This window comes from Phodopus roborovskii, unplaced genomic scaffold, assembly GCF_943737965.1.
Source record: "Phodopus roborovskii unplaced genomic scaffold, PHOROB, whole genome shotgun sequence".
Taxonomy (NCBI): domain Eukaryota; kingdom Metazoa; phylum Chordata; class Mammalia; order Rodentia; family Cricetidae; genus Phodopus; species Phodopus roborovskii.
In genome coordinates this window covers 3,908,586-3,936,515 of record NW_026126693.1, presented here as the reverse complement: position 1 = coordinate 3,936,515, position 27,930 = coordinate 3,908,586, and the positions used below count along the sequence as shown (strand labels likewise).

Here is a 27,930-nt window from a genome sequence, read left to right as displayed (position 1 = left end):
ACACCCAGTATAGTATTTATTTTAGTATTCTCTTTGACTCATAGTTAATCTAAATATTATTTCTACATGAAAAAGCTTTAAGCTGGTTATTGCCATTGCATTCCACTTGGGAAAGAGGCAATTTGGTTTAAAGTAGTGTTATTTCTCTGGCCACATCATTGTTGTGCTGCATGCAAATATAAATGTAGTGCACTGAAGCAAATATGACTCTTGCATTATCCTAGATATGTTAAATTAGACTTTATACAAACCTAACATTTGTTACCCAATGAAAATTAATTTCATTTTTTACATAAGAACATTTACATAAGGACATTTACATAAGAACAGGGCCTAATGAGACCCAAACATCTGTCAGTTGCTGACTTCATAAACAAGTCAACACCTAGTGACTGAATGAGTTTCAAAATAATTGGACAAATGTAATTACAGGAACTCTTAAGGTGGAAAATACAATTTAGTCAGCCTTCCTTTACCTTGTTTCTTCAGGGTACAATAAGTGTGGAAAAATCAGTGGATATCAGGATACTTGAAGTTAATGGAAGGAGGGGGATTACCTCAAGTTTTGTTGCTTTTGAAAATCTATAGAGATTGAAGTTTGGATTTTAAATGCAAGTCAATATTATTGGATAATCTCTTCTAAGATGATGGGTAAAGGATGGATGGATGGATGGATGGATGGATGGACAGACAGATGGGTGGGCAGACAGATAGGCAGAAAGGTGGTGGAATGGATTGGCAGATGAAGGATTTGTGTTGAGGGCAGCACTGAGCAATGATGCACCTGCAGATCAGTATGATCACGCCTTATCTTCCCTCATGTCATCAGCTGGAGATGGCTCACCCTACTTAATTTTTCTCATTAAAAATGAATACACTATTCAATCTCTTTCTCTTAGTTGATATCCAATACGAGGAGTATATTTAAGTGAAATAACCTTAAGCTTTCTATGGTAAATATATACCTCCTCAGGGGTTCATGAGCACAGGAATCAGTTCCTTAGGGAAAGACCTTAGGATGTACCTATGGCTATAAGAATATAAACTGGAAACCTAAGATGGGTTTCTTAACACCTTCCCCCCCCCCACTTTAGTACTGAAAACAGAAAACCTCAAAATAATATTTTTCATCAGTACTGTAAATGCATGTAACTGTGAGAATAATCAGCTACCACTTCAGAGTCAGAGACTTCAGGGGAGCCTACTAATCAATTTGTCCAAACCCTTTATTTGAGCAATGAAGAACTAAAAGCCTCTGACAGCTTGGATTTCTCACTGAAGCTTACATACCTACTGGGCTTCAGAGCTAGAGTCAAAGGACTCTCATCCCCAACTCCTATGCAGCCTTCAGTCTACTGCCTTTGGAAGTTAGAAGCAGGCTCCTCTTCTAGCCTATCTAATTTTAGCATACTGTTTTTTGAGCACCTACTTTATTCTGTCCCTGTACAAACTATCTCCAGAAGACCACAGACCAGTCAGCTGGACATGACTCAGATTATAATCAATTTTAAAAAGAATAGAGTTTCTCTCCTTTTCACAATGACATTGGCCCATGAGTTTTATTTGGTTCAATTCTATGGGGCACTATGTTTGTCTTAGTCAGTGTTCTATTGCTGGAATGAGACCAAGCAACACTTATAGAAGAAAGCATTCAATTGGGGCTGGCTTACAGATTCAGAGGTTTAGCCCATTACCATCATTGTGGAAAGCAATGTGGCAAACAGCAATGTTGAAGAAGTAGCTGAGAACCTCAAAGCCCATCCCCAATGACACAAGGCCACACTTTCTATTCCTTCTCAAGTAGCACCACTTCCTAATGGCCAAGCATTCAAATATATGTGCATATGGGAGCAATTCTTATTCAAACCTCCACAGTACTCTAATGGAATCTACAATTGTTGTTTTTTTCTAAAAGCCAGTTTGTAACAGAACTATGAAAATCAGGATGGCTGCTTAGTTACAAAAATTAGCCTACTACCATAGGCTTATGTCCCATGATAGGTACGGATATGAACCCATCTACTGGAGTTCCTCAGTACATCCTGGAATTATCCTGGTACAGATGAAAACACAAGCTATTAGCAACAGATCATTGACAAAATAAACAAATAAAAGCTTAGTCTGAATTTTAGCATTGTGCTGTGTACTTATGGTGTGATTAATATGTGTAATTGGTGCAAATTATTATTGATCATTCAGAGGCAGAATAAGTATGTCTACAGAGTGTGCTAGGGGATGCTGTCATCAACAGAGCTAGAAAGAATTCTGTGAATTCTTTGTTGCTGCTGCTGCTGTTATTATAACTGTTTTAGCACTTTGACTAAAAAGAATTCATCACAGATACCTGAAAATTCCTACAGGTGAAATTTTCTCTGCAATTAAAAAAAAAATGTTTTCAAGTAGTCACCAATTTGAGCCTTTTTTATGTGATTCTCAAAATACCTTCTTTAGACTATGACATCAATGAACTAAGACCCAATATTGTGTTTAATAATTCATCTCTAAGGCCAACTGGCCCATGAAATTCAAGCAAGTTTGTGCTTCAGAAATAAGCATATCCTCACATTTAGATAATCTTTCTAAATAGAACTCTTCAGTGTGTCTTCTCACCCCAAAATTGCACTCTAAAGTTTTTGTTTTATATTCTGAACCAAATTGAAGTCTTCCAATAATGACTCGTGTGCTTGTTCTGAGAAACTGTATTACTTGGGGTAAAATGTTTCATATTCCCATCTGTGAAAGATGTGTTTCATTTCGTAGGTAGCTTTTACTTTTGAGTGTTCTTTCTTTATTTCTAGAATCAAATTTTTGAGTAACAACAGAAAATCTGGGCATCTATTTTTATTTAAAATGCTTCTACTAAATTAAGATTAAGGAGTAACATAGGCAAGGTCTTCAACTCTCTTTCCTAATAGAAATGTTGAATTGCAAAATAATTGAGTGGAAATTTAAATAGAAGTTTTGGAGGGTTTGTTATCAGAAAGGTGGTATTCTTAGTGAGAAACACCATAGGTCAACTGTCATTGCCTGCTTTATTCCTAGGTCCAGTGCCACTCGCTTCCGCTGGAGTCAGAGCTATTACACAGCCCAGGATGAGTGGGCTCTAGATAGCATTTACATTGGGCAGCAGTGCCCCAACATGTGCAATGGGCATGGCTCATGTGACCATGGCATGTGCAGGTATGTGCTCCAGAGAGTAAGACCCACTCCTAAGTCTCAGGATTTGTATCTGTGGATTCACTCCAGCAGTTATTTTCCCAGTCAGTACAAAGAATCATAAATAACAAAATAGCCAAAAGAAAGTGAGCCTCCTTCTTTTCTTATTTTACATGTAAAGGAGATATAAGTTACATTAATGTAAAGCCACATATATTGTAAATCTCTACATCTAAACTCAAGACAAGGCCTGCTGGATTAATTTGAAAACCTTGCTGTTATTTCCCGTCCACCCCTCACCATGCTCAGTCAAATATTGCAACTCTCTCTTGTACACCACTTCACCCAAAGCTCAACCTGTATGGATGGAAGAAAGTGACTACACTTGAAACTAAAAGACTCCAAGATATGTGATTTAATCAGACTATAAACATCATGAGACTAACATGTTAATTGAATAAATGAACCTACATATATGACATTTTAAGCAGTGAGAAGATCCCAGTCTCTCTTGCACAAACATAATGCCCATGTGTCATTCAATATATCTTAATCTTAAATTCCACAATTTTAACATAGTATCTGTAACTAAAGATTCTACCCATTTTGAGGAATGTTAAAAACTGAAGATAGTACCATATCATATACACATTAGTGCTATTGTAAAATCTAGTGTAAGGGTGAGACCTGGGGGAACATGAGATGTAAGAATATCCGCCATTGTGTTGCAGAGGACTTTGTTATTTTACACTGTTCTTGTAGGTGTGACCAGGGATACCAAGGGACCGAATGCCACCCAGAAGCTGCACTTCCTTCCACAATTATGTCAGATTTTGAGAACCCAAATGGTTGGGAATCTGACTGGCAAGAAGTTATTGGGGGAGAAATTGTAAAGCCAGAGCAAGGCTGTGGGGTTGTGTCTTCTGGATCTTCTCTATACTTCAACAAGGTATGCCCAGATGCTGGGATAAATCTTCAAAGTAGTGGCGGGTTTAACGTGAGACTTGTTCACAGGGGTGCTGAACTCCAGAATTACAAACATGAAATGGTTTTAGTATTCCTGTGCCCTTGCTTTTGCCTGGGGCTTAGCCGTGTGCCTGTCCCTTCATGGCATTGGGAAACTCACTTTATTGTTGATTTGGGTTACTGCAAACACAGTTTAAGCCAGTTTAGAGTTCCTACTAATCTTGTTCTGTTCTGTGGAGTTCTGGAGACTGAATGATGGGCTCTGACATAGTAGGCAAGCATCCTGCACTGAGTGATGCCCAGCCCCAGTCTGCTAAGGTTCTTGCACTTCATTTAAATCCCATTGCTCCAGCGTTTGCATCCTGAAGGATGTTGACTAGAGCAGGCTTTTAATCTGTCCTCACTCTGCCCTTTAAGACTCTGTGAGAGGGCAAGCCTAGGGTGAGAGAGGGACAGGGAGAGGTTAGGGAGGCAATTCCACACATGGGATTCAGTCTGATTCTGCCACTTCCTAGCTATGTGACTTTAGGCATATTAATCCTCTTTTCACTTTGCCTCCTCATCCATGAAGTGGGGACAATAAGGGAGTCCACTTACTAGAGTCATGTAGATGGAGTTTGTGAGTGTCAACCATGTAGAAGAGTCTACAAAGTTGTGGTTATTGAATGTGTCATCCTTTGAGCCTCAGGGCTGTAGTTGGAGGAAGTAAGAGGGATGATAGGAAGGAAATATATACAGAACTGTTTTTCAGGAAGGGGGATGGCTGAGCTTCTATCTGTGTTGAACAAACATCTCAGGGGCTATTCTGCCTTAGTTTGGCAATGACAGTAGATTTTATGATCTATGATTTATGATCTATGATCTATATCTATGATCTAGAGGCTATGTGGAATACCTCATAAAACTTGTCCCTGAAATGCTCATCTTTCCTAGTAGTATCACCCAGTCAGTCATACAAATTGGCAAATTGGTAAATATCAACAAGGGACTCAGAGGCCAGACACAGGCAGAACTTCAAGAACTAATTTTCTTTGAACATCCCCAATCCACATTGATTTGTTGAGGATGAGAGTGGAAGCTCCTTCCCCTCCTCCAATGCAGAAGGGCAGACCCTTCTTTTCCACTCTGCTCTGATTCATCTCCTGTAAAGGCAGAAAAGACATAGAGCAGGCTCTAACCTGAGTGACATGTCTAGCCATAAGTATTAGCATCTGTCTTTATGATGGGTCATGCTCAATACCATTTCTTTATAGAAGGGATTACAGGCACCAATTCTGAGACAATTAGGAATGTCTCGCTTATTTATATCCTATAGCAAGTAGACAGGTGTGGATGATATACCACGGGGCTGATGTGTTGCAGAATTTATTTTGGCAGAAATTCAAGAAAAGGTAATTATTGCAAGTGCAAAAATAGGTTCAGGTTTTATTTTGAAGCAGGTGTGAAACAAAGAATCCTCAAGAAAACAAGACAAAGGAGGACAGAAATCAGGATGGGTCCCTAACATTTCCTGGCCATTGACCCTGAAAACCCTGCCATCACTGTCTTTAGAGATAATAATCAATGCACAGTGAGCAATGCACAGTGGAAACACAGATGTGCAGAATGGGAGGTTATGCTTGCTGTCAGCATATTTTAAAATAAAATTATAAATCTTTCACTGGTGAATGTGTGTGCATATACAAACATGGAAATTTTAAACATAAGAACGTCCTGGGCTATAGATCAGTATTCCATGCACTTAATTCAAAATTGTCCAAAGTCAGACTGTCCAGGTATGCTGCATTCCAGAGCTCATGTATTGGTTCTCCTTGCGGAATTATTTCTCTGTATTTCAGTATTCTTGTCTATGAAGCAGAATATTGGAAGTAATAAGTAAGCTAGCACAGATAAAGAACAAAGAGTTACGTTGGGTACAGTAAGCATTAGTCACCATTGTTATTTTATGAGAGTAAATTGTAAAATTGTATCATTGAATTTCTCTACATATATGCCCTTCTACTTAAAATTCATCATTTCAAAAGTAAAAAATTCCCCTTCATCTCTCACTCCAGCCTTCCCCTCTGGACTTCTGTAAAAATATCTCAGGGCCTTTTATTTTTTTCCCCTTTTTTCTCTAGTAGCATCTATCTGATTAGAATTCTAAGTGGAAGAAATTATCTTAAACTAAAAGAGTAGAAAATTGGGTTCATGCAATCAAAATAAGGAAGTTAAGTGGCCCAGTCTCAGGGAAAGCCACTACTCATACTCAAAGACTACCTTCCTATCTCTGTGCCAGGTTGGCAGTCTGTCACAGAGGAATGGAGTCATCACTTACTTCCAAAGGGAAAGCAGGAGTAGTGCAGAGAGCCCTGACTGCAGCAACCAGTCTGTGTGCTCATTAGTTTGGCAGAAATTTGAAACAAGCAGTTGGGCATTCCCCACTGTAGAGCATTGTGAATGACAAGTAGATGTCAAAGGAAAAGTTCTAGGTCATATGCCCACCCCCCTAAGTTAATGCTTCTTTTTTTTTTATGCATATAGAGTATTTTTTATTTAATTTTATATAACAAAGTCCAATTAAATGAAAACAAACATTTATACACAATATTTGGGAATTTGGGCGTCGTTCTTTCCAAACTACTTCCTGCTGGTAAGGGGCGCTGTCTTGGGGGATTCGAAGAAGATTCAGATATCCTAGCTGTAGTCTGTAGGGCTGTTTTGTCCAGCTGTTTGGAATGTAGGATCAGCTTGTACTCTGTTTCAGGCGGTCTGGTGTGATCAAACCACATTAGTCTGGAAGGAATCCACATCTTTTCATTTTCTGTGGAAACAAAAATAGAAATACTTTTCCCCAGTAACTTGTTCTTCAACTTAAATTTTGGAGTCAAAGCATTTTTTTTTTTTTTTTTTTATTTTACATGTCGATCCCAGTTCCCTCTCCCTCCCTCCCTCCCTCCCCCCAAGCCCTCCCTCCCTCCTTCCCTCCCTTTTGCCCTCTAAAACCCTCCATCCTTCCTGGATAGCCACAAGCATTCCTCCAGGCTACTCTCCAACCGGCCTCCCCTACCTGCCTCTCTGGCATTTGTTTTCCAGCTAGGAAACTCCCATGGCGTTTGCTCTGACTCCCTCACTCCACTGCTCTGCCTTCTGCCTGCAGTGTGTTCACATAAGCTGTGCCATGCTGCTGACGGGTTGCTGTTTCCATGCAGCTTGCAGGAGCTATAGCAAACTATCCCTGGCACTGTATTCTTAGTCTCCCTGACTTGATATGACTACTGTACTCTTCCTGTTTTTCTCACACTAGCTGAGCTCCAAAACACATGTCATGGTCTGGTGTACATATCAATAAATTCTTAAAGGACCAAGTAGGTCTGAACTTATTAAATGCCCAAGTGACTAAAGGCAACTCAGCAAGTGCTCAGTTGGTTTGCAGCCACAACTGTCATATTGTCCCTGCCACAAGTATGTGGCTTCTTTTCATGGTGTTTTGTGTTAACACAGTTATTATAGAATTAATTGATTTAAGTAAAAATTAGAAATTCTAATTATACTTTCCAGTAAGTATAATAGAAGTTTGTCTCTTGTGACATTTTAAATAAATAAAACTAATGAGATGCCAAAGGTGAAAATTCCCAGCTCTTTAGAGGTTTTGTTGACAGTTCTGTTACCTCTTACATAAGATTTGATTTATTTTAGCTGAACACTTAAAGTAGGAAGCCATTTAACCTCTGATTTATTTTTTTCCTACAAACCATTCCTCCTATACAGACTCTGAGGTCTGAAAATACTAGAATGTCTGAGGTGTTTCTCACAGTATTTAAAATCAACTGCAGGATTTTCTCAGTCTGGGAATATTGAAACATACTCATTTAGCTTGTCACTCCAATACATGTAGACAGACACACATCACATGTGCACGTGTGTACACATAAATGCATCAATACATAGATCACAGCAAAGTAGCAAACTTCAAAGCAATAATTTCTTCATATTCTAAATTCTGACCAAAAAAAGTTATCATGAACCTTTTTTTTTCTCTTTATTTTTTTTTTTTTAAACGATGTTCAACATTTCAGGTCCCTGAACAAAAGAAATGATGTGTGCTATTTCTCTATAAAAACACACTTTTGGTGCCAAACTGTGTAATATATCCCACCATTTCTAAGCCCTCCAAAAGTGGCTTCCAAATCCCTATGGACTAGCCCGTCACCTGGAAGAACAAGCCTGGTGCGCTGTGGGTTCACAACAGACCCTTGTTCCAAATAGCTAATTGTGATAATTGGATTTGTATAATTCTCACCTTAGAGCCTTATCCTTCTGGCTTGTTTCCACATGCTGTGCTTTTCATAGATTTTTGCTAGATTAAAATCAACCTGCTAACTCTTGGAGTTTTTCTCCCAAACAGCGCTCTGCTTGCGGTGGTCCTGGGGTGTGAAAGAAGTAGATGTTTCTCATTTACTACATTTCAAACAAACAGTTTAAAACAAGACAAAGCACATACAGTAAGAGTCCCTCAAATACATACTGGAGCAAAAAGATTTAAAGTATGAACCCCACATTGGAGTCAGCTTCAGGTGTCATTTGCAGCCAGGCATCCTGGTGTCTTTTGGACTCTTAATTGGCTTTAGAGCTCTCAATAGCAGCATACTTTCTTAATTATTCTACGGATATTCACCCCTGTCCATTCCTGTGACAGAATTCTCCCTCAGTGAACTCAGGAGATGAAACTAGGGCTCAGTGTGAGGGTGATGGGTTTTCACTCTAGTCTATGTATATCATCTCTGTTTCCTTCTGACCTCTAGTCAAACTCGTACATGCCCTCCGAGACCAGAAAAGTCTACTGATTAACTTTGGCAAAACCTAGCTAGGCAGGAGACTCTCAGGATCAACCTTCTTGTACCATCTTAGCTTAAAGCCATTACACAGAACAGGAATAACAACCTCTTTTCAACCTATGTCTGACACCTCTCAGTATACAGGGACAGCAAGAGAAGGAAGTGAGCTACTGGATTTCAGGAAATTTTTAACACTTTAAGACATAAGAGAGTGTTGAATGGTTTAGAAGCTTACTTAGATGACACCTCCCTAGCCAATTCTGCATAGTGAGATTCTGTTTCAAAACATAATAATAATAATAAAATTAATTAATTAAAATAAGAGCAGACAGAGTGATATATACTTGTACTCTCTGCACTGGGAAAGTAGAGACAGGCATATCCTTGGAGTTCACTGACTGACCAGCCTAGCTTAGTTGGCAAGTTCCAAGCTAATGAGAGATCCTACCTTAAACTAAACAAACAACAAACAAACATGATGATGTCTGAGTACTGGTACCTAGGATTGGCTTCAGGCCTTTATATTCATAAGCACATGTGTGCTCATAAACACACAGGCATCGAGTCTATGGTCTTTCTTCTTCATTACTCTGCCATTAGAAGGCTTCCAAAGCAAGAATTGAATGTGTTTTGAGTAATTTTGCTCTAGTTTTAGTACTTTTTGTTATGGTAGGAAATTCTCAAATTCTCATGAGTCTCTCATCTGACTCTGGGTGTCAGTGACAGACAGATTGAGCAAATGTGTCCAGGGGCAGGAACCACAACACAGCAGAGACAGCAGAAGAGTGTAGCTCACTCTTCGCAGTATTAACTGGGAGCAACACTGTCTCTCGTAGTGCAAGGTGCTCATGTGGCTTTGAAACCCAGCTGTAAAAGGCAGAGCTCCCAGATAACTGACTAAGGTTTTTCTGTCCTTTGGAAAGGCTGGGAAGAGACAACTGGTGAGCTGGGATCTGGACACGTCTTGGGTGGACTTTGTCCAGTTCTACATCCAGATAGGTGGAGAGAGTGCTGCATGCAACATGCCGGACAGCAGGGAGGAGGGCGTCCTCCTCCAGTACAGCAACAATGGGGGCATCCAGTGGCACCTTCTGGCCGAGATGTACTTCTCTGACTTCAGCAAACCCAGGTAATGCCCCACTGGTGGGCCTTCCAGTGTGTTTCTGGGAAGTAAATATTCAGTTGTTATCGAAATGTCTCTAAAATGTGACTATTCCCAAAACAGTAAACTCATAAAGATTTGAATTTTCATCTAAGTCATTAAACAAAAAACACAAGTGAAGGGTATAGAACTGTGCTGTAGTTCCCTTGCCTTTGCAAATATTCTTGTAGTCAAAAATTCCCCTAATCACTAAAACCACTTTTAGAAAGGATATTTTGTTTTTGAGACAAGATCTCTTGATTGTTTCGGGAACTCCCGTCTTAGTTCCTAAGTGCTTTGGCCCCTGGCTTGTGCCACCATATCCAATTAACATCTCCAAGCAGTGATGCTTGTGTCCCCAGTAATAGCAAGAAGGAAGGGAAGGACAGGAGGCCCTAGAGTTCAGTGACCAGGCAGCCTATCCCGCTAAATTCCAGTTTAGCAAAAGATCCTGTCTCAAACAAAAGTTGGAAAGTAACCCAGAACCAACACCGGAACTTGTCCTCTGCCCTCCACATGCACACACACATACATACACAGTCAGTGATCACATACCAATGCACAGAGACACACATGTACACACATGGCATACATATACCAATGCACAGACACACATGCACACATACATGATATATACACATCAATGCACAGATACACCTGTACGCATGCAACATACACATACCAATGCACAGAGATGCACGTGCATATGCCAATGAACAAGGCACACATGCATACACACATGACATACACACATCAAAGCACAGACACACATGCACACATACATGATATACACACACCAATGCACAGAGATGGACATGCACATACATGATATACACACCAAAGCACAGAGACACACATGTGTGCACAAACAAAAAGAAAAATATTGTATTTGTGGAAATTTTATGGAAGGCTAAAAATAATGGCCAGATTCATATTTCAGATGACACTAAACTGGTTAAGAAACTTTGAGCTAGAAGGTATGAGGAAAGACTGACTGTTTATGGCAACAAACAAATAAGGATATAAGAAGTGGCTTTGATGGGCAATACTGAACATATCTGTGAAGAAAATAACAAAACTGCAAAATTTCCTGCAGATGTTAAAAGACAACAAAAAATGGGAAATAGTATAGAAACCATAAAGAGAAAAACTGAAAATAACTATATTAAGATACCTTTTCATTTATGTCTAATTCATCCTAGTGTTAGACTTTGTCCAGAAATAGAAGCTAACAAAATAGCTTAAATTTGGAGAAAATAAATTTAAAATATCATACATTAATGAGCCAAAAAGGAAAAGATACTGAACGAACAATGAAGCCAAATAGATGACCCAGAAATCGACTTCAGTGTATGTAAGAGCTTATGTATGGGTGCTGGAAATAGCTTAATCAGTAAAGGGCTTGCTATGTAAGCATGACAGCCAGAGTGTGACCCCCAGAACTTATGTAAAAAGCTAGGTGTAGTGGGGAAGCAGAGACAAGACACTGCCAGGCCAGACTAATCAAACCAGTGAGTTCCAACTCCAGAGAGAGGCTTTGCCTCAACATGGATGGCTTCCACATTGGTTTTTGAGGCAGAAAGATGGCTGAGGTTATCCTCTGTCCTTGACAAGCACATGCACAACAAGTATGCACCTGCACACACATGAGTACATACAGACACATACAAGAATCTAAATGTGAGAAAGAACATGTCAACTATCAATGAGCTAAATTAATAATCAGGTCATGTTAGATGCAGAAGACGCTTGGAGAAAGGAATGTTTAGATTGTCACTTTAGATCATCAAAAGCTATGAAACTGACTTAGGATTTCTTCATGTAAGTAACAGCTCACCATTTACTCTTGGGAAATCAGCTAAACAGAATACTACCTCAATGGGAAAATAACAAAGAAAAGAACTGCTCACCCAGAGATTTACTACATGCAAATATAAAAACCACTTTTGTATATATGTAATTGTAATGTCGAGACATTTTCAACAAATATAAGAAATAAGAATTCTTGTCCCCATAAACAGTTTATACAAGTTACCTTTTAAGCACTAATACCCCATCTTTAAATGAATACAAAGATAAGCAGAGGAGACAAAAATAGATATTCATTAAGGCATGGGTAGTATTAAGATTCCATTGCATAAAATTTCTGTTTTAAAAAGACTGCATACCACCTTTAACGAAGAGCTTTCTCTAATGATTAGTAAAACTCTCTTATGGCATCTGGAAACTGTTACCACCATTCTAGGAAGGATTTTAGAAAGTGGGAATCTTAAATATCAGTAATTTATATGACCCAGTAGTTTCATGTCTAAGAATTTTACCTAAAATCTTATCTAAACCAAGAAGCAAAGGCAAAGTGCCTTATGCATATAATTTATTACAGAATTGTGCATAGTAAGAAAGAATATGAAAAATTATACATAGATATGGAATAAGCAATGGTGTGTCCATGGAATGAAAATTATATAAACATTAAAATGGTCTGCAATAATTTTTGCAAACTTGGGATTTGTTTTAAAATGTAAGGAACTACAGTATATATAGTTGTGTATATAATATATTGTAAACTGATAAGACACATTAAAATTTTAATAGAGCCCAACCTTATATAATTTATAATTTATTGATGATTATATTTTATCTTAAATTCACAATTTATATATTTCACCATGAGTAAGGATTACTTGGAAACTTTAGAAGATACTGTTTTACCATAGTAACATGATAGAAGAACAGGTTTCCTTTGTATTTCTTCTCTTTTGTTACATTGTTAGTATGCATACATGTGAACAACTGGAAGTCACAGTTCAATTGTAAAAGTTAGTTCCCTCCTCCCATGTGGGTCCAGGAGATCAAACATATCATCAGACTTGGCAATAGCAACCTTTAGCTACTGAGCTGTCTCAACAACCCAAGATATTTTCTTTAAAAGTTATGACCATAAAATGTTGCTTCCTTATATGTATACATACATACATACATATATATGCATGCATATGGTACACTTACATACATGCAGGCAAACATTAATACACATAAAATAAAAACAAATAGATCATTTAAAAGCTATGTCCTTTCTACTGAGAAGCCAGCAAGTCAGTCTGTTGACACACTATTACACATGAAATGGACAAAATAATACTAAGCTTTCTTATTGCATAAGCCTCCTGTGTGATCTGTCCACAAGCAGAGACTTCTGAAGTACCAAGGGATCAAACAAAACTAAACCTTCTCTTATTTCTACCTTTGTTACTCCACCAGCTTTTAAGAACAACACAGCTTTTGCTTTCCCAGCCATGAAGGATTTCTTTTTATGCAGATTTGTCTATCTGGAGCTCCCTGCAGCTGCAAAGACACCTTGTACCAGGTTCCGCTGGTGGCAACCTGTGTTCTCGGGGGAAGACTATGACCAGTGGGCTGTCGATGACATCATCATTCTATCAGAGAAGCAGAAGCAGGTCATCCCTGTTGTCAACCCAACTTTGCCCCAGGTAAGTCTCATGTCAGAACATCAAGGTGCAGACAGTTGTCCCAGTGGATCAGAGAAAGAGTGATTGGCTTCCTTAAGGACCTAAGGTCTGAAAGGGGATTGGATAATGTGCATTTAACTATTTGTAATTTTTTTGTTGTTGTTACTGCTCCCTTCTATAGTAAGGAACTTCAGTCCTGGGCTGCTAGTTCACTGACTGTACAAATGTAAGAAAGATTGTGAAATCTAGACATCAGAAAGAATGTTAGTATGTTTAAAAATAATTAGATACATGGTGGCAAAGTAGTTTTGGTTGTTAAGTCATCAAAAGGAAGTGTGTGTGTGTCTTAACTCAGTTCTGGCTTTTTGGAGGAATGTGAATGGCACATGGCCCACGTCATGAACTGAACATTTCTTCCTTGTTTGCAGAGGGATCATACTCTCTTCCTGTTTTGTTTGTGTTGTTCCCATTAGAACTTTTATGAGAAGCCAGCGTTCGATTATCCTATAAATCAAATGAGTGTGTGGCTGATGTTGGCCAATGAAGGAGTGGCTAAAAATGATAGTTTCTGTGCTGCCACACCTTCAGCCATGACATTTGGAAAGTCAGATGGAGACCGATTTGCAGTAACTCGAGATCTGGCACTGAAACCTGGATATGTGCTCCAGTTCAAGGTATGTAAGCAAGAGGGCTCTTCCCAGAGTGGTGACAAGTGAGCGAACTCCAAGTTCACATGCAAAGCTCCCAGAGGACACAGACTGTTCATATTCCCTTAAAGAGTGCTCACACTTGAGATGGTGAAGCTTTTCAGTTTTGCTCATAAGGGAAACAGTTGGCTACTTTTCAAGGAGCCCCAGAAGTTGTACCTGTAGCGTTACGTTGTTCATGCAACTCTTCCATAGTAGAAAATAAAATTGGCTGAGTATTTTGATCTGAGATGATGTAATAAACCCCTTACTTTAAGATCATACTATGTATGTCCTATCTGTCTCACTGGTGGGCTTAGTTGGCGCTTATGTTTTAATTGTGTATCAGTGAATAAGCCAGTAACTTTGCATACAGTAACTGGGCTCCAGCCTCAGCCTGTATCATATACATTTACTATAGCATTTTCATTTCCCTTCCTGTAACGTGGTGAATTTTTACTCTGCATTTCATTACTTCCCTTAAAGCATATTGTGTTTCACACTGGACAACATAGCCACAAAAACAGCGACAATTTACCTTGATGAGCTCTTGCCTCAGAACTTTATCAAAATTTCATTGTGTTTATTTATAATAAAATCCCATTGGTAAATTCTGGAGTTGAAAACAATGCAGTTTTAATGAGCTATCACAACTACATGCTCTTTACAGGGTGCAGACTCTAAATAATTTACAAGTGGAATTGTTAAAGAGATAAGATGCGTTAGAGAGAGAGAGAAAGAGAGAGAGAGATCAGATTGTGTGTGTGGCTCTTCAATAAAATGTACATAGGCCTGTACCCAAGACAGTCATAAATAGGAACAATTTATTTCCTAACAACAGTTAGGAAATGTAATCTGCCTTTGTTCATATTTTTATATTAAACTACAATGGAAAAGCATCAATAACAGTACATGTGTCTATATGCCTTTGTTGGTGACACTTGATATTAATATAAAATATGCCCGTAAAGTACTACACATTTCTCTTCCAATACCCCTTCAATTTTATTAATCCCAAGCATCATGGTAACATAGACCTTAGGCTCTGCATGGTGATATTCTAAGATTGAAAAAGCTAAGTGGGGCCTGATCAACTGGGAAGAGGTAGGAGCCACATTAGCTGGGCCAGACAGGGCTGGACCAACCTCGGTGAACAGAAGGAAGCTCATGAGCTGGGCTGGGATGGCCCTAGCTGACTGGAGAGCAGAAAGAGGTGCATGAACCAGGCAGCCTGGAAACATCAACAGCAGCAGCTGCCAGAAACTATAATGAGAAGCTCCTCTGGGAGAGAGCACCCCAGCAGCATCAACTGTTCGAGTAAGGTTCTTCCTGCTAGCCTGGACCCACCGTGGTGCCAGCCCCAATTAACATACACACAGAGATGCTGTATTTGATATAATTCTATTGGCCAGGTACTAGTTTCTTATCAGCTAGATCTGTCTTAATTATTAACCCATTTCTATTAATCTAAGTATTTCCACGTGGTCTCATCTTACTGGAGAGAGGGGGACAGATGTTCTGCTCTCTCCATGTTGACTCCTCCCTACTACTTCCTCAAATCCTCCTTGCTTTCCTATTGGCCAACAGTGCTTTATTCATTAACCAGTATGAGAAACATATTTACAGAATGACATCTCCCATCATCTCCTCTTTTCTGTCTAAATAAAAAGAAGGGTTTTAACCTTAACAAAGCAAACTATATAACACAACACTTATCAAATAAGAATCACAGAATGACATCTCCCAACAATCAACGATCTCTGGAACATCAGAACCACTTGCACCTAGAGAAGTAATCACTAGAGATCACCCATCAATGGAGGCACAGCCTCCAACTATACCAATTGAAGAAAGAGGGACCCCCTGAAACACAGGCTCCACCTGTACTGATTGGAAAAGATGGGTAGACAACAGTGTAAGAATACACTCAGAAACATAAATAGCAATATGGCACCTACAGCAGGAAGACCTGAACATCCTAACACAGATGGAGAAGAGAACATGACCTTAAAATAACTTTATGAAGATAATAGAGGCCCTCAAAGAGGAAATTAAAAACTCCCTTGAAGAAATGGAGGAAAAGGCAAACAAGAAATTGGAAGAAATCAATAAATCCCTAAAAGAAAATCAAGAAAAAGCAATCAAACAGGGAAAGGCAATGATACAAGACTTAAAAATTGAATTGAAGGGAATAAAGAAAGTACAAACCGAGGAAATTCTGGAAATGATAAAATCTGGGTAAATGATCAGGTACAAGCATAAACAACAGAATACAAGATGGAAGAGAGAATCTCAAGTGTTAAAGACATAATAGAGGTAACAGATTGATTGGTCAAAGAAATTGTTAAATACAACAAATTTTTAACAAAAATATCCAGGAAATATGTGGCACCATGAAAAGACCAAACCTAAGAATAGGGATAGAAGAAGGAAAAGAAATACAGCTCAGAAGCACAGAATATAGATTCAACAAAATAGAAGAAAACTTTTCCAACCTAAAGGACACACCTATGAAAGTACAAAAAGTTTATAGAATACCAAATAAACTGAACCAAAACCAAAAATTCCCCTCACCACATAAAAATCAAAACACTAAACATATAGAATAAAGAGAGAATAGTAAGAGTTTCAAAGGAAAAAGGCCAAGTAACATATAAAGGCAGACCTATTAGAATTAGGCCTGACTTCTCAATGGAAACAATGAAAGCCAGAAGGTCATGGATAGGCATTTATCCAGACACTAAGAGATCACAGATGCCATCCAAGATTACTTATATCCAGAAAAGTTCAGTCACCATGGATAGTGATAAAGCCAGATTTAAATAATACCTATCAACAAATCCAGCCCTGCAGAAAGTACTAGGGAAAACGCCAACCAAAGGAAGTTAGCTACACCCACAAAAACACAGGCAAAAGATAATCCCACAAAAGCAAATCCCAAAGAATGGAAGCACACACACTGTACACCAACAACAATAACAAAAATAACAGGAACTAGCAATGACTGGTCACTAATAACCCTTAATATTAATGAACTCAATTCACCTATAAAAAAGACACAGGCTAACAGAATGGATAAAAAAAAAAAAAAAACAGAATCCATTCTTCTGCTGCATACAAGAAACACACCTCAAATCTAAAGACAGACATTATCTTAAGGTAAAGTGTTCCAGAAAGATTTCTCAGTCAAATGGACTACAAATCGAGCTGGTATAGCTATCCTAATGTCCACCAGAATAGACTTCAAACTAAAATTAATCAAAAGAGATGGATAAGGACATTTCATAGTCATCACAGGAAAAGTCCATCAAGATGAAGTCTCAATTCTGAACATATGTGCCCCAAATACAAGGGCATCCACATTTGTAAAAGAGGTATCACTAAAGCTTAAATCATATATCAATCCCCACACACTAATAGTGGGACACTTTAGCACCCCATTTTCACTACTGGACAGGTCTACCTAACAGAGAAATAAAGGAACTAACAGATGTTATGACTCAAATGGGCTTAACAGACACCTATAGGACATTCCATCCAAACACAAAAGAACACACCTTCTTCTCAGCACCTCATGGAACCTTCTCTAAAATTTACCACATACTCAGTGACAAAACAAGTCTTAACTAATAAAAAAAAATGAAATAACTCCCTATATATTATTTGATCGCCATGGTTTAAAGTTAGAATTCAACAACAACACAAATTGCAGAAATCTTACAAACTCATGGAAATTTAACAATGCTCAATTGAATCACTACTGGGTCAAGGAAGAAATTAAAGACATCCTAGAATTCAATGAAAATTAAGGTACAACATACCCAAATTTATGGGACACTTTGAAAGCAGTGCTAAGAGGAAATTTCATAGCACTAAGTGCCTATATAAAGAAACTGGAGAATTGTCCTACTAGAGAATTAACAGTACATCTGAGAGCTCTGGAACAAAAAGAAGAAAACTCACCAAGGAGGAGTTGACACCAGAAATTAATCAAATTGAGGGCTGAAATCAATAATGCAGAAACAAAGAAAACAATACAAAGAATCAATGAGATGAAGAGTTGGTTCTTCAAAAAATCAACAAGATAGACAAATTTTGTTTGAACTAACCAAAAGACAGGGAGAGAATATCCAAATTAACAAAATTGTAAATGGAAAAGGGTACAAAACAACAGACTCTGAGGAAATATAGAGAACCATCAGGTCATACTTCAAAAATATGTGCTCTGGGTTTTTGGAAATTGGAACATTTAAAGGAAATGGACAGTTTTCTGGATAAGTACCACATGATTAAATCAAAACCAGATAAAACTATTTAAATAGTGCTATAACCCCTAAGGAAATAGAAACACTCCTCAAAAGTCTCCTCACCAAAAGAAGCCCAGGGCCAGATGGTTTCAGCACAGAATTCTACAAGAATTTCAAAGAGATAATAACAGTATTCCTCAAATTGTTCCACACAATAGAAACAGAAGGAAAATTACCAAACTATTTTTACTGGGCCACAATTACACTGATACCCAAACCACACAAAGACACAACTAAGAGAATTACAGGCCAGTCTCCCTCACAAACTTTGATACAAAAATATTCAATAAAATACTGGCAAACTAAATCCAAGAACACATCAGAAAAATCATCCACCATGATCAAGTAGGCTCCATCCCAGGAATTCAGGGTTGGTTCAACATACGAAAATCCATCAATGTAATCCACCACAAACTGGAAACAAAAAAGCAAAAACAAAACAAACAAAAAAAATGCATGATCATCTCACGAGATGCTGAAAAAGCCTTCGACTAGGAAGACAGGAGAGCGAGAGGAGGGGGGAGGGAGGGCGAGAGAGAGGAAGAGAGAGAGAGAGAGAGAGAGAACATAAAAGAGGGAACCAGTATTGGTTTGAAGAGAAAATTGAAGCCAAAGAAAGGTCTAGAGACCTACAAGACTGCCGCCAACTAACAATATGAGCTTCCGTGGAAAGGCTACCATAAATGCCCTTCCCGGATAGTGAGATCAACAACTAATTTATCCATGGAGCCCTCATCTAATACCTGTTGGAAACAGAAGCAAACACCCATACATAAACACTGAGTTAAACTAGAACCCAGATGCAGATGGAGAGGACAAGACCAGGCTGCAGAAACACATAGAGACAGCTGACCTGAACAAGGAGGAGCTAACGGACCTCCAGACTGATAGCTGGGAAGCCAGCATGGGACTGACTCAGGCCCCCCTGAATATGGGTCTCAGCCAGAAGGACTGAACAGTCTAAGGAACCTCAGACAGTGGAACCAGAATGTATCCCTGGTGCACAAAAGGACCTTGCGAACACCTGATTTTTAACAAAGAAGCTAAAGCTATACAATGGAAAAAAAAGAAAGCATCTTCAACAAATAAATGTTGCTGGCATAAATGGATGTCAACATGTAGAGTATGCAAATAGATCATTATCTATTGCCATACACAAAACTCAAGTCCAAACGGATCAAAGACCTCAACATAAAACCAACCACAGTAAACCTCATAGAAAAGAAAGTGAGAAGTAGCCTTGAACCCATTGGCACAGGAGACCACTTCCTAAATAGAACACCAACAGCAAAGACACTGAGAGTAACAATAAATAAATAGGACCTCCTGAAACAGAGAAGCTTCTGTAAATCAAAGGACAGAGTCAAGACAAAAATGACAGCCTACAGAATGAGAAAAGATCTTCACCAACCCCTAATCTGACAGAGGGCTGATCTCCAAAATACAAAGAACTCAAGAAGCTAGTCACCAAAACACCAAATAATCCAATTTTAAAATGGGGTACATATCCAAACAGAGAAATATCAACAGAGGAATCTGAAATGGCTGAAAGACACTGAAGGAAATGCTCAACATCCTTAGTCATGATGGAAATGAAAATCAAAACAACTCTGATATTCCATCTTACATCTCTCAGAATAGCTAAAATCAAAAACACCAATAGCAGCTTATGCTGGAGAGGGTGTAGAGAAAGGGGAACACTCCTCCACTGCTGGTAGAAATGCAAACTTATACAGCCACTTTGAAATCAGTATGGTAGTTTCACAGAAAATTGGGAATCAATGTACCTCAAGACCCAGAAATACCACTTTTGGGCATATATTCAAAGGAGGCACACCCACACCACAAGGACATTTGCTCAGTTATGTTCATGGCAGCATTATTCATAATAGCCAGGGTCTGGAAACAACCTAGATGCCCCTCAACCAAAGACTAAATAAAGAAAATGTGGTTCATTTACACAGTGGAGTACTACTCAGCCATAAAAAACAATAGCATCTTGAGATTTGCAGGCAAATGGATGGACTAGAAAAAACCATCCTGAGTGATGTAACCCAGACCCAGAAAGACAATCATAGAACATACTCAATCATAAGTGGATATTAGACAAAGCAAAGGATAACCAGCCTACAGGCCACAACCCCAGAAACCTAGGTAACAACTAAATACCTAGTAATTTGTGCTCAATAGTTAGTGATAAGTATTAATTATATATTACACATGGATTGATAATCAATATATACTAGAAAACCTTAGAATATCATTTGGTATAATTTGTATAAAAATATAGTTCTGGTACATTCTTGATAACTGCTTGCCATGTGACAAATACCAGCTTGCTAGGAATATAGAAACCAAAACTAGTCTTCAAGGAGATCAAAAACTAGAGAGTAAGCCAGAAAGGTAAACAGCCACAGTATAGTCAATGTTCTAGTAGAATGGGTCCCTGATACTGTGACACAGCTCTGCACAGTGCACACAGGACCAACTAAATAAGTAGAGAAATGTGTGACAGTAACCCAGCAAATTAACTAAACAGTATTAAAACTCATTTATACATTGATTTTAGGGAGAAAAAAAAACGGTCTTAAACTGTAATACCAAACCTAGTAGTGTGCTAGAAGGATGCATTTAGTAAAAAGAATACAAAACATTAAATTTTTAGTATTTTGAAGTGTTTTCAGATTCTTTGTGCATTTTGCATTATGCATCCCCATCCCACCCATCTTCCTGTGCCCACCCCATACATACTCATTCACCCTTTGCCCTTGTAATCCCTCCCCCCAAGAGGAAACAAAATTTAGAAGCAAAACCAAATATCAAACCAAAGAAGAAAAGGAAAGGAATCTCACTGTGGAAGCAGAAGTGTGGTCCTGTGAGCCACACAGTTCACCCTTTGGTCCATTCATCTTCACTTATCCATTGCCATGAGTCAGGAGTCTGGTGCAAGACCTCTGGCCTATGTAGAACCATAGAGATGCTGGGCTCTCACTGGGACTTCTCTTGGATATCCTGTTGTTGCCCTGTGTCAAGGAGATCTAGCTGTTTTGGATCCATCCTCTTCACATGCTCCAACAGCTTGTAGATTCAGAGGATATTGGGGTGGGCCAACTCATATCCCTGGTTCTTTGTCTGGGTGGTAGCTGGGCTGGTCAGCCTGCCAGCTTTTCCAGAGAGAGCTTCTTAATTTGTGATTATTTCAAATATGTAGCCAGAATATATGCCTCTAAGTAAAGGGCAGAAAACCAAAATAGCTGTGCTAGGGAAGTGACTATTGCATATTTTACAGTTTTTAAACAATGTCACTTTATGTTTGTAGTCATTGGCTTGGGCAAAGCATCTCTGCATTGTTTTCCTTAATTGAAACTGATGCTATGATAGAAACTCACCTCTTTTGACACTGAATCTTTTTTTAACTGATCTTGAACAAAACATTTGTACATACATACATATATACATACATCACACACATACACGTACATGGCTCTTGTTCCACAACAAGCAGAGGCAGCCCTCCCTCTGGCAGCCATGTTCTGAAGGACAGTTGCTTCTCAGGTTTCTTACCTGTTTGTGTCCTCTGGAAATGAAAATGAAAACACTCCAGAAACCCTTAGGGTAAGAGCTTGTTCAGCTCTCTATTGAAGTAAAACCTTCTAGAATTTACAGAGGGTCTGGGTTGAATCTTTTTTTTTTTTTAACATGTTGATCCCAGTTCCCTCCCCCTTCCCTCCTTCTTACCCTCTCTCCCCCCCTCACATGCACCCTGATCACCCTCCCCTCCCATCCCCCCCACCACAATTCCACATGTAGGGCAATACCATCCAGGTGTGGTCCTGTAAATCTGTCAAGTTATGTGAAGTAGGGACTAGGGCTTCTCTCCTGTCTCTAGGTTAAGGCAGTTATCCCTCCATGGGGGATGTGTCCGCAAGGTTCTTTTGTGCACCAGGGATACATCCTGGTTCCACTGGGTTGAGTCTTACCTGTATCCTTCCTATGGCTTAAATGTCATGGCTCCTCATAATGGGGCCTTGGGTGCCACTGCTCCTCATTTGGTGAGCAGTGTCTTTGACAGAAAACCTTGTGTAACTCTGCCCCTCTCTAACAGTTAAACATCGGGTGTGCCAGTCAGTTCAGCAGCACTGCCCCTGTTGTCCTCCAGTATTCACATGACGCTGGCATGTCCTGGTTTCTGGTGAAGGAAGGATGCTTTCCAGCTTCAGCTGGCAAAGGATGTGAAGGAAACACCCGGGAACTGAGTGAGCCCACTGTCTTCTATACTGGGGACTTTGAAGAATGGACAAGAATCACCATCATCATCCCAAGATCCCTTGCATCCAGGTAAAGCAGGCTTTCTAACTGTGTGTGTTTTGGCTGTTCCTACCCAAATAGTGACTTCAGGCCAAAAAAAAAAAAAAAAAAAAAAAAAAATAGAATTAAAACTCAAATAGAATCACAAAAATAGCATAAGTGGGTGGTGAAATCTGTTTACTCACCTATTAATTCATTCAATAACTATTTGTTATTGGGCCCTGGCATTTAGCAGTGAATGGAAGATGTTAAGTGTTAAAAGAACCACTCAGCCTTACATCAAGCTGTTGCCATACATAGATTTTTATTTATTTAATGCCTCCTTACATAGAAATGTTGAAGTATCTTGCAGTGTAAATGACCATTTAAATAGGTTACTAAAACAAATAATAACAGAGAAAATATTAAAATTCAGTGATGGAGGATAAGATAAATGTAATAAAAATTGAAGTTAATCAGTTAATTTAGCTCTCAGCTTCTTGGCAGCTAAGAAATACAGGGTCTTTTTATCACCTCTGGTAAGTTTAAAAAAGAAAATAGAAGAAGCAAATATGTTCTGACTTTTTGTTAAGACATGTTTTTCCAGGTCCAATATTCTAAACTAAATTTTGCATCAGATATAGTAGGGGAAAAAAAGAGAGAGAGAGAGATCATTATTTTTCACTTGATCATTTTAGAAAAGGTAAAAAAAAATCTTCAAGTAGATACTTTTTAATTAAATTCTGGACTGTAACATTAAGTGTGTCTCAGCCAAAGCCTTTGACTTCAGAACTGAAATGATACAAGAAGCTGTTTATATTGCTTCTTGATGGTTTAACATATAGAGTGGAGATCTCACTGGTGTCATTCAGCAATATCCAAGAGTCTTTATTCCTTACAATAAGGTAAGCTTATGCCCGCATTCTTCAAATTTGACATGGCCTAATAAAATATGAATGGAGGAAGCACTTGTCTTTCTAGAACCCAGATGCATTCCCAGTGTTCCATGCAGTGAGCTAAAGCATGCATCAGCCTCAGGCCCCAAATGCAATAAGCAGATTACCAGCCTATGCTGGATACATGAACTAAGTAAGAAACAACTTTGCATTGGAATAATTCACAAGATTGGAGTTGTTTGTTGCCAGGGGTAACCTACCCTGCACTCTGGTATTGTGATAGTGAAAGTACTGTATCCACACAGCTGCTAAGCACTGTTCTTCCTGTCACATTTTTCACCTAATTGATCACAGAGTCACTGAGCTTGATCTAGCTACTGAACCTAATTGTGTTGTCTGCCTCCATCATTAGTTAAGTGTCTAATCCCAAGAACATGCACTATAGCTGCTGGTGGGCAAGTGTCTGGGATGCTTACTTGATCACAGATGTAAAATTCTGTGTGAGCCTGGTGAACCTTAAAGCAAAATCGTTAAATATCAGCTGTTTCAAAAACTAGCTACTAAACTATTTCAGTTGTCGGATCCATGGCAAGTCACAGGTAAATTCTTTGTCTTTATATGTCATTGTTGTTTTGTGGTTTAGCAGGGACAAACAAAAGAAAGAGGACAAAAAGGAATGGGAGTCAGTTACCTGGCCCCTGGGGAGACTGAATGTCACCACAAAGCTTGTTAAATCAGTCTCCAATATCCAAAACCAGTGCCTAGGACAAGAGTTTCCTTCTCTAAGGCAGTCTCTCTGAGAGCAGTCCTCCTGTCCATTGCACTCAGCTCCTGCTGTCTGCCCTGTACACCTCCCTCTCTGAGGACTCATCCAACTCCATACAACCCTGTCTGATATTTCCCATCCGTGACAGCCATGTCATCTCGCCTTGCATTCTTCTGAAGCTGTCTCTATCGGAATAGTGCTGTTCTGTTTGTACTCCTCACCTCAACTACTCCCTTCACGATTTATGAAACTGTGACCCCAAAGCAGCTCTTCCAAATACACAAGCATCAAGCAGACCCCTTTGCTGCAATGACTAGAGTGTCAGGGTGATGAAAACACATCACTGTAAGAACAGAAGTGTCACCGGGAGTCAAAGAACACAAAGCCGATGTGGATTTCTGAAAAATTTAGCTAAATCTGTAAATTACAGTTCCTTCACTAGTGGGTAGAGGAATCTAATTGGTAGAACCCACATGAGAGGGTAGGAAAATTTGGCCGTCGTCACATCATTAAGTAAGCCAAGATTTTGAGGCTTTTAGTATTCCAATATTTTCTTGAATTTCAGCTTTTGGAAAAAGAAATCTTCTCCTTTCGAATCCAGCGTCCTGATTAATTTGTATCCCACCCAGCTTACTTACTGATGCATTTGTGTTGAAGAGCCCTCTGCTAAAGAGTAATAAATGTTTCTATTTATTCCAAGTAAATGAGTTATTAGTTTACTTGCTGCAATTTGTTAAGCTCAGGAAGCTCCAAATGCGGTGTTCAAAAGCCAAGAGTCAAAGTGTTAAAACTTGAAGCTATTTTGCGAGGAAGCAACATACTTACAATTGTTAGTAGAGCCCGTCTCTTTCAGAAATAATCAAAGAGGATTTTTTAAAGGAGCAGTTTGTGCTCCTTGAGTCCACCCAATTTTTGCCTGCAGAAGACAGATACTGGCAGTGGTAAATATATATCTATGCATATGCCACTCCCAACTCTCAGGGGCATCCCCATTGAGAAACAAGAAATCTGCAAATAACTTATTGCCAAGGCTGTATCTCCTACATATTAATGTGATTTTAGACATTATTTTTTGACTAATCCTTTGGATTGTCTGCCTAGTTCATTATCATCATTGTTATTTTTAATTAGTTTCTTTATTTTTAAAATTGTAATAAAATTACATCATTTTCCTCTTCCCTTTCCTTTCTCCAAATCTTCCCTACTTACTCTTTCAACTGCATGACCTCTTTTCTCACTAATTGCTGTTGTGTATAGCTATATGGGTGGGTGTGTATTCCTAAATCCATAAGTGCAACCTGCTCAGGCAGTATGATACTACTTGTATGTGTGTATTGGATAACCAATTGGTATTCTCTTCTTTGAAGAAGACTGTTTCTCCCACACTGGGCATTTCTTAATGGCCTACAGTGCGTTGTATAGGGTGGAGGCTTCCTGGGCTCTGAGCTTTTCCCCTGCACATTAGTGTGTTTATTGTTGTCCTTGTTCAACTCCTGTTTAGGTAGACATGTTGGTGAACTTCATGGATGTAGCTTCTCACATTCCTAAAAGACACAATCTCGAATCAACCTCTCTGTTCCCTAGCTCTTAGACTCTTTCAGACATGATCCCTGAGCCTTGGGTGTAGGAGTTGGGCTTTAGAAGTTATCAGTTAGGACTGAGCTCCACAACTTGGCATTTTGATTGGTTGTGGCTTTCTGTAATTGTCTCTGTCTGTAGCAAAGAGAAATTCCCTTGATGAGGGGTCAGGACTACACTCAATTGTGGGTATGAGAACTGATATTCAGAATGTAGTTAGGAACCCACAACAGTACTTTAATAGACATATTCTTAAACTATTATGTCTGTATCTCACATAATTACTGTGTTTCAGGGTTACCAACTTCATGAAAACACTCTGAGGTCAGGTGCATCACAGATTTTGTGGTGATATTTTGTTTGTGGTCTAACAAAACTTGCCTAAAGGTCAGAGTGTGGAGCTAGCCACTAGTTCACCATAGAGGCCAAGCAGTGGTGCCACACACCTTTAATCCCAGAACTCAGGAGGCAGAGGCAGACAGATTTCTGTGAGTTCAAGGCCACCCTGGGCTACACAAGATTGATCCAGTCTAAAAGAGAAACAGCCAGGTTGAGGTAGCCCACACCTTTAATCCTAGTACTTGGGAGTCACCCACTTTTAATCCCACCAGTAGAGAGGTGGAGATAGGAATATGTGGCTGAGCAGAGATAGGAATATAAGGCAGGAGGAGACAGAAGCTCATGGCATTCAGTCTAGGAACTGGTAAGGACAGGATCACCCCTTTGGTCTGAGGATTCAGTAGAGGTGAGAACTAGTGGCTGCTGCTCTGCTTCTCTGATCTTTTGGCATTTTTATTATTAAGACCAATTAGAATTCATGCTATAGATTTCAACTGTGTGCTTTCTTCTTTCATGTGTTTCCTTCCAAAATGACCCATAGCTCAGCATCTATATCTTACCCACTGCTCTTTAGGCACCTCACAGTCGCATCCTGTGCTCTCTTAATTCTTTACCAGCTCTTCTTATTACAGCAGCTTCAACTTACTTGAGTTCAAACCCAGTGTTATATCACTGAGACAAAAAGCAAGCATCAGGTGCCAGGTGCAATGTAGAGAACTGCAAGCAAGTGCATGGCAGTGAAGACTTGGTAGTTTGGCACTCTCCACTCATTGCAGTAAAGGCCGTTTTTCTTTGTCCATTTCCAGTTAGCATTGCTGAGAGGCACCCTATCTGGTTACTAAGAAATCACAGAATAAGCATCTTAGTGATTTAAAGGTGAGATGAGGAGGAAAGGGAGTCACAGATGACGAGTGACCATAGAGCTGTTTGCACAATCTCTTGTCTTCCCTTGTCAACACCAAATAGCCAGAGTCCCTTTAAGTGCCCCAACAAAAAATATTCTATTTGATGACCTCAAAAGCCTGCCAAATAATTTATTGAAAAAAAAGAAGTCCAGAGGGAGCAGGGGGGAGATAAGAGAATATTATGGCCAATAAACATAATCAAATAAATTATATTCATGCATGAAACTGTCAAATTATAAATTTATATTTTTTCAAATAGTTTCTCTAAAATTACCCATAAAATTAACATGATGGAAAGGTGAAGATTAACTAAAATTTTTAACCTCTGGTTATTCTTAAAGACCATGGGATAAGAAAATATACAAATAAAAACCTATGACATACCTGACATAAAGGTCCTCTGTAGGAAAAATGTTAAGGCCGTTGTGTCTAACCCCTCCTGGACATTAAACTATTCATGCTGAAGAAGAAATCAGGCAGATTTGGAAAAGATTTGAGAGATACCATATGAAGAGTCAGAATGCATCGCACAGCATGCCACTTAGGGAGTGCAACTCTAGCAAGGCTTTCTGTGCCTTTCTGTATTCCTTTGGTGAGATGTGGCTGTAATAGACGT

At 39.0% G+C, this 27,930-nt stretch overlaps 1 protein-coding gene across 1 annotated transcript in view; it reads left to right on the top strand.

The window, feature by feature from the left end:
• Nucleotides 1-27,930, top strand: part of Reln (reelin) — a 420,372-nt gene that overhangs the window by 307,693 nt on the left and 84,749 nt on the right. The window contains exons 23-28 of the mRNA XM_051174802.1: nucleotides 3,043-3,180; nucleotides 3,919-4,105; nucleotides 9,863-10,068; nucleotides 13,400-13,571; nucleotides 14,024-14,224; nucleotides 22,649-22,881. Coding sequence (XP_051030759.1) covers nucleotides 3,043-3,180; nucleotides 3,919-4,105; nucleotides 9,863-10,068; nucleotides 13,400-13,571; nucleotides 14,024-14,224; nucleotides 22,649-22,881 — 1,137 coding nt within the window. The remainder of the gene's footprint in view (nucleotides 1-3,042; nucleotides 3,181-3,918; nucleotides 4,106-9,862; nucleotides 10,069-13,399; nucleotides 13,572-14,023; nucleotides 14,225-22,648; nucleotides 22,882-27,930) is intronic.